Below are 7,500 nucleotides of genomic sequence, written 5' to 3'. Positions count from 1 at the left end.
CTGTACTATAGAATGCCTTGAGTGTGAGGGGAATGGGAGGCATGCTTGAAGCACATTGCTTTTGTCTCTAGGTAGGATTAGCAGGGTGGCTTTCTGCTAACCTGCCTGCGGTCAGGGTAACAATGGCCATAGGGGCTGCTGCTTTATAAATAGGGAGGATGGAAAGCCGGGGGAATGTCTGATCAGTCATTGCTCTGCATCTGCTGCTCTGCTGGGCATCTGTTGTTCACTTAGTGGACAGTCCATCCAGCATGGACAGCCATCGCATCGGTCATGTGATCACATGAGGGTGTATAAAGCACTGAATCAGCGTACAGCGTCCAGTGTAACTGTGGTACAGTACTAGTGGTTTGGCACCTGAGTGAGTAACCCCCCTACTCGTCACGGTAAGTGTTAGACTTACACATTATTCTACATATTATTACAGACCACGCGGGTCTTTCGAGTAGGTAGTTCACTGATAAACCTGGGTAAGTTAACTCACAAAGTTCTAAACCTTCTAATATAAGAGCTTATTGGCTTTTTTAGTTAGGAGAATGAAGCCAATGAAGGGTTTTGTATTAGGAGGTTTACAGCATCCTCTGTGTTAAATCACATGCTTGAAATACACTGCAGATCTGAGATTGTCATTCTGAAAAATGACATTTGTATTTGCATGCCACTGAGGAGGGTACAAGTCTTCCTTGATTTCAATTCATGTTCTCTTTTTAGGTATGATTAATTAATACATACATGTGTATGTATACTCAATAATGTTTGTATTAAGCGTCAGACATTTATTTGGTCTTTCTTTATTCAATAATTTCTTATTTAGGTGAATTATTCTTGGTAAATCCTGAATAAGCAATTAGTTGGTCTTAATCTAAGGTTATTAAACTAATACATTGTTTCTTAATATGTTATTATTATGTCACTATAAGTCACTTTTTTCAGACAGTGAATTAGGAGTCCATAAGCTCTCTATATTGATCCATACTATATACCAGTAATCTTAGGTCAAGATTAACTGGTTGCTTATTGAAGATTTACCAAAAATAAATTACCTATTGATTAAGAATAAGAAAATCTTCAATAAAGACCTAATAAATGTGTAATGGTGCTTAATACAGACCTTGTTGAGCACTAATACAGACACATATTACTAGTTATATTAATGGCTAACATGTGCTCTCTAAAATAAAGTGTTAGGCCTACCTTTTTGGGTAGTGTTGTGGAGTTCAGTGTTTCTTAACTGGTGGGTCAGGACCCAAAAGTGGGTTGCGGAACCGTTCTGGGTGGGTCGGAATGGGAAAGAAACCCCAGTGTGTGGTGTGGAGTGAATTGCTGGCACATGAGAGCATGAAACCATCAAAACTAAATGGAAACAAAGCACCCCTGTCAAAGACAAACTTGTTGAGCATTTTGAAAGGTGACATCAGAAGTTGAAGACTTCACAAATGTAATGCCAAACATCAGTATCAGTATAAATTCTTGTGTTTTTGTCTTGTGATTTTGCCTAGTGATATTGTTATTTATTGTTTAGTGTTAAAAATGTCCTTATCTATTGCACTTTTTGTCTTATCTGTTGCACTTTTTCTTCTTCACTGTAGAAAGAAATGCTATTTCAATTCCTCTGCATGTCTAGAATGTGAAGAAATTGACAATAAAGCTGATTTTGACTTTGACTTGACTTTGACTAAAAAAGTAGCGACTTTTTAACTCCTGGGTCCCAAAGCCAGACTATTAAGAACCACAGGTGTAGTTAATATAGTGATGGTTTATCTTCTAACTTGTCATACTGTAGCAGTCCATTAAGTCATGTTTCATCTTTTAACTTGGTTTAGCAGTGTGTTCCACCTTGAACAGTGTCCCGTGATAAACTGTTGACAAATAACTTAACATTTATACAGGTCATAGATCATCATGTCAGACACAGAAGAAGTTGAATATGAGTAAGTGATCAGATGTATGCCTGTTGACATGACATTCAAAATCTGAACAATAGTTTACATCATACTGTAAATTTATTTAATTTTTTCTAATTTGCTTTTTCAGGGAACAGGAACGTAAGTAAAACAACAACAGACAAACCCTAACACATGGAGTTTTCCCGTAAATTGCATTGTGATGCAAGATATAGACCCTTTCAACAATAAAAACAAAAACAATGCTTGAACGTTCTATTTGGGCCCCAATCTACTTCCTCTGCATTAAGATAACATATGGAATGTTAAAAAGGAAGTCTTGTGGGGCCAACTATGATGCTGATAATGGAACTCTCTTGAAAGGGTCCATAAAACATTAATCATTGACACTGGAACTTCTTTTCTTTAATGCTGTGAATGGTGACTCAAGTTAAAATGAGGGTTGTGTTAACTTCTGAGGAAGGGTGCAAGTGCAAGTGCATTCTTCTAACAGCAATATCATTCACCCAACTGAATCATTCACCCAACTGTATCTCACTTTTCCTCACAGACAACTTTGCATGCTTCTTTTCATGCTTTTTTTTTTCTCAAAGTCAACTTTGCATGCTTCTTTTTAAATATGAATCTATTGTCTTTGAGATTCTACTATGCTACTACTTTGAGAATCTACTATTAGGGAGTGTTTGGTTGCCAAGATGTTACCTATTACTGGCCTTTAGTACCCTGGAAATCGAGAGTTCAGAGTGTATCTGATATAGGCGGGCCAGAGGCAGGCTAAATAGATGATGACAGCGCTGCAACGGCAAAGTCTGGAAACATTGGTCGTAGTGTTATCCAATTGCGTCGACGTCCGGAATCGGTCAGTAAAAATGGGTCGTAGTGTTATCCAATTGCGTGCAGTGAAATTTTTAAATGCATGCTTGGTGCCGCCCCATTTTTGTGGAGGACCTTGCCACAACAGCGCTCTTTTAAAACATTGTGTGATGCTGTATATACTACATACACAATGTGCAGTATTTAGGGATGGGCAAAGTGAGACTTTGTGAAACACTGAAACATTCAAAGCGAGGCTTCGAAACAATTCCAACACCAGAGCTGTTTATGGTGAAACAAAGCTGTCAAATGCTTCGTATCGGAGATACAGTCTGTTCAAGACCGTGGCTCACAGTGTTACCTATGTTTATAGTATTAGTCAAGAGCTAAGCAGTGATGTCCTTGGTCAATAACTGGATGGGAGACCACATCAAGAGACAATAAAATTAAGCTTAGTGTTCTCTAAATAATTTTTTTCTCATAAAAACTCTTGATGTTGCAATGTGTTTTTTGACCATTCTGAGAGTTTAGTTGTTAACTGTGTGGTTAATGATAAAGTAAGAAGCTGACCATATTAAGAGATATTATCTGAAACAATACCTTACAAACCAAACGGGGAGCGAACAACATTTGAGCAGCAAATTGTTGACTGGAGGATGACCTTATCTGTGGACTAGCGGAGTCAGTGCCAAAGCAACCTCTGCTCCTGGAATTACTAGTTGAGCTTCTGCTCTGAGTCTCTATTTCAGTCCTAGCACACACTCTGTGATCAGCACTGGGCATTTAATCTCTCTCTCTCTCTCTCTCTCTCTCTCTCACTCTCTCTCTCTCTCTCTCTCTCTTCCTTTGGCCTTCTCTTGTTCACCACCACCTCTTGTTCACCACAGCAAACACAATCAGGCCTCTGTTTGGACAGAGAGCTTGAATGGGGCTGCCAGAGCAGATGGGAAGAGATGTCTGCTTTATAGCACAAAGCCACGGTCATTATCCTGCCCTTCAGGCCTCTGAGTGGGCAATGGCGACAGGTTGGGTTACTCCACCCCATCCCACACGCACACACGGGGGTGCTGTGGGAGTTCTTCAGCCCCAGTGGGGTCATACTGTTAATTCTGCCCTGGCCCCAGTAGCTGGTAATCAAGACTGCCACTAAAACACAGGACACACACAGAGGTGTCTTTAGATGAAGTGGTAAAGAGGAAGGTCCTGGTTGTGATCTTCGACTTGGAGCTGACTGAATCGTTTTTTGTCAAGTCCAGATTTCAGTCATATTCTCTCCATAGGTGTTGAGGATTGGTTTGATATGTACTGAATGTGGAGGAGGAAAGCCACACCAAATGACTAATAAGTTAAAAGAGCTTTTGTATTTTTTTTAAAAAAAGTATTCAGTATGTTATGAAATTCATTTATGGGCCAGCACAAACAACAACCAGTTCATGATTTTTTTATTTTTAATTCTTCAAAAATAATTATTTTAGCATTTAATTTTAAAGACAGTCTATGGGCTACCTTTCTGAAGAAAATAATAATTAAGTCACTGTACCACTGTTGCATGTCACAACATAACAACACAACAAACTGACATCATTCTGTTACCTGATATTAACAACTATTCTGGCATGTGCTCAATGTGTTTGGCCCTCTCAGAGAAACAGTCACTGCTGGACTGAGGCCTTGTTTCTACTGTGTGTGTCTGGACGCTAACCTCATCTGCTTTGGCTCTGAACAGAGGAGCAGGAGGTGGAGGAGGAGGTAGAGCAGGAGGAGCAACAGCAGGAGGAGGAGGAGGAGAAGGAGGTGGTGGAGGAGGAGGAAGGTGTCAATTATTGCTAATCTCTTTTATCTGCTATTGTGTTGATGGATATGCATAGACAAATACAAAAGTATGTGGCTGCAAGCAATGCTTTGAAACCACCTGGTAACCTGGATTACAGATTACCTGACCGAGCGACCACAGTTCGTCAGACTGAAGAACTGTCTCTCTGACACTGTGATCTGCAGCACCGGAGCGCCACAGGGAACTGTGCTCTCTCCAGTCCTGTTCACCCTGTACACATCTGACTTCTGCTACAACACCGAGTCATGCCACATGCAGAAGTTTTCTGACGATACTGCAATTGTGGGGTGTATCAGGAACGGGCAGGAGGAGGAGTACAGGAGCCTGGTGGAGGACTTTGTGCAATGGTGCAAACTCAATCATCTTCAACTTAACACTTCAAAGACCAAGGAGATGGTGGTGGATTTCCGCAGGTCTAAGCCCACTCTGCTACCAGTCCACATTGATGGGGTCAATGTGGAGGTGGTTAGCACCTACAAGTATCTGGGTCTCCACCTGGACAATAAACTGGACTGGTCAGCCAACACTGATGCACTCTACAAGAAAGGGCAGAGCAGGCTGTACTTCCTGAGGAGGCTGCGGTCCTTCAATGTGTGCAGTAAGCTCCTTAAGATGTTCTACCAGTCTGTTGTTGCCAGCGTCCTCTTCTATGCAGTAGTATGTTGGGGAGGAAGCACAAAGAAGAAGGATGCGGGGCGAATTGACAGGCTGGTAAGGAAAGCTGGCTCTGTAGTGGGAGCTGAACTGGAGTGCATCACTTCACTATCTGACAAAGGGACCCTGAACAAACTGATCAACATCTTGGACAATGAGTGTCACCCACTCCACAGCACTATTGTTAAGCAGAAGAGCCTGATCAGCTGGAGACTTCGCTCACTGCCTTGCACAACTGACAGACTGAGAAAGTAATTTGTCCCCAGGGCCATTGCACTGTTCAATGCCTCACTTAAGGGAAGAGTAGAGATAGACTTCTCTGCATAGTCTGTCTGCCTCTTCACCCCCTCCATGTTTGGATACTGTCTGTCCACTAGCCACTTTTACCACTGTCTTTATGCTTCACTGTTTGCGTGCTATATTAGCACATTAGCAGATATGCATATGCCTCCATGCCACAGCCGAACTGTGGCCACACTTATACATTTTCTTTAAATAGTTAAATATATAGATATATAGACTTTACTTTACTTTATTTCTGCATTGTTGCACTGTTGGACTTACTCATTTGCACTATCACCATGACCACCATCAACATTGCACTACCACCATGACACTCATTCACACAGAGCACCTTAGAGCACCTTACCATACCTTACTATGCACAGAGAATCACAGGCTCAGTCCCTGCCTCAGTCATTGCAAGCGCCTCTGATTGATTAATCACCACTATGTGGATACTGTTTTTAGAATTGATTTAGATTAAGTGTTAGTTAGTATAATTTGTATTTTAGTATATTTAGCATATACTTTATCTTCTACTGTCCTTATTGCTTAGTTGTGTTTTTATATTATATACTTTAATTACTCTTTCTGCTGTTAAAGAATGTGTTTATGTTGTCTGTATGGTGCTGAGACCTTGAATTTCCCCTGGGGATCAATAAAGTATCTATCTATCTATCTATCTATCTCTGAGCCCTGCCTGTCTACAAAGCCTGGTTTTATTACTTCTATATTGGGTTCTAACACATGTGTAACTCGTATTGCCAACGTATTGCCTGCAGCCAAATATATGTGTTTGTATGTCTGCATATTACTGATAATTGCAGCCTTTCTAAATCATACCCCTTCAGATTATTCAGAAGGAATTGGTCTCTGCCAGTGCCACATCCATTCCACAGGTTGCCTCTATGTGCAGACTGTATTGCAGTGCATATGAATTAAACTGCAGAATATACAATGCCAGTGCAGATCAGGAGGGCCTCACAGGGCCAGCAGATGCTCCCATCAACAGATCAAAAGGGTCCCCCCCCCCCCCACCCCCTACACACACACAAATCAATCCCTTTAAGGTGGACTGGACTTGTTAGGTTGGTTTTCTGGAATGGTTTGTTTGTGGTGATGTGTGGAGTGGTAGAGTCTAGAGAGATGCTGGAACAGGCCCCACCCCCCCCCCCACACACACAAATCAATCCCTTTAAGGTGGACTGGACTTGTTAGGTTGGTTTTCTGGGATGGTTTGTTTGTGGTGATGTGTGGAGTGGTAGAGTCTAGAGAGATGCTGGAACAGGCCCCACCCCCCCCACACACACACAAATCAATCCCTTTAAGGTGGACTGGACTTGTTAGGTTGGTTTTCTGGGATGGTTTGTTTGTGGTGATGTGTGGAGTGGTAGAGTCTAGAGAGATGCTGGAACAGGGAAAGCAACACCAGACCATGACATGCCCCTTTGCAGGACACCCACTCAGAAATACTTTAGCAAAGAAAAGAAACAAAGAAACATGGACACATCCATCTAAGCTCTAAACTAAAGGCATGTCTTTTCACAGACAAGAGATATGGCAATACTAAAAAAGGGTGGAGATATAATTTGAAGCGGTGTTCGGCTTATAAGGGATTGGTCTAAGATTTTTGTTTCCCATTTATTTATTTATTTTTATCACAATTTAGTGTGGATTAAAGGATAATTCCGGTGTGATATTGACCTAAAGTGTGTTGAAACATGATACCGAGTGTGTGTATTTATCATGGCTCATCTCGGCTTGTCCCCTGCACTCCAAAATCTGGCGCTAGTTAGCCGATGCTACCAACAACTTTTTCAATGGGGGTGCCTCGGGCATCGGCCTAGCCGTGTAAATAAATCACTGTTTTACACCATTCCAGTTGCTACTGGAATCCATGCATTTCCACGGAATTATTTTTGGAATCTGATCCCTTATCATATTGTTCATTCGTAATCGTCGCTCGACTTATCATGACTAAATTCAAGATGGCTGCGAACTGTAAACTTCCTG

General features: G+C 41.5%; 1 protein-coding gene across 1 annotated transcript in view; it reads left to right on the top strand.

Annotated features, from left to right (window-relative positions):
• Positions 1 to 320: 320 nt before the first annotated feature.
• Positions 321 to 7,500, top strand: part of tnnt2b (troponin T type 2b (cardiac)) — a 26,250-nt gene continuing 19,070 nt past the window's right edge. Inside the window, exons 1-3 of the mRNA XM_042088098.1 lie at positions 321 to 386; positions 1,890 to 1,931; positions 2,035 to 2,045. Of these exons, the coding sequence (XP_041944032.1) occupies positions 1,903 to 1,931; positions 2,035 to 2,045 (40 nt within the window). The 5' untranslated portion in view covers positions 321 to 386; positions 1,890 to 1,902. The remainder of the gene's footprint in view (positions 387 to 1,889; positions 1,932 to 2,034; positions 2,046 to 7,500) is intronic.

This window comes from Alosa sapidissima, chromosome 4 (assembly GCF_018492685.1).
Source record: "Alosa sapidissima isolate fAloSap1 chromosome 4, fAloSap1.pri, whole genome shotgun sequence".
Lineage (NCBI taxonomy): Eukaryota > Metazoa > Chordata > Actinopteri > Clupeiformes > Clupeidae > Alosa > Alosa sapidissima.
This window is presented reverse-complemented; position numbering and strand designations above follow the sequence as displayed.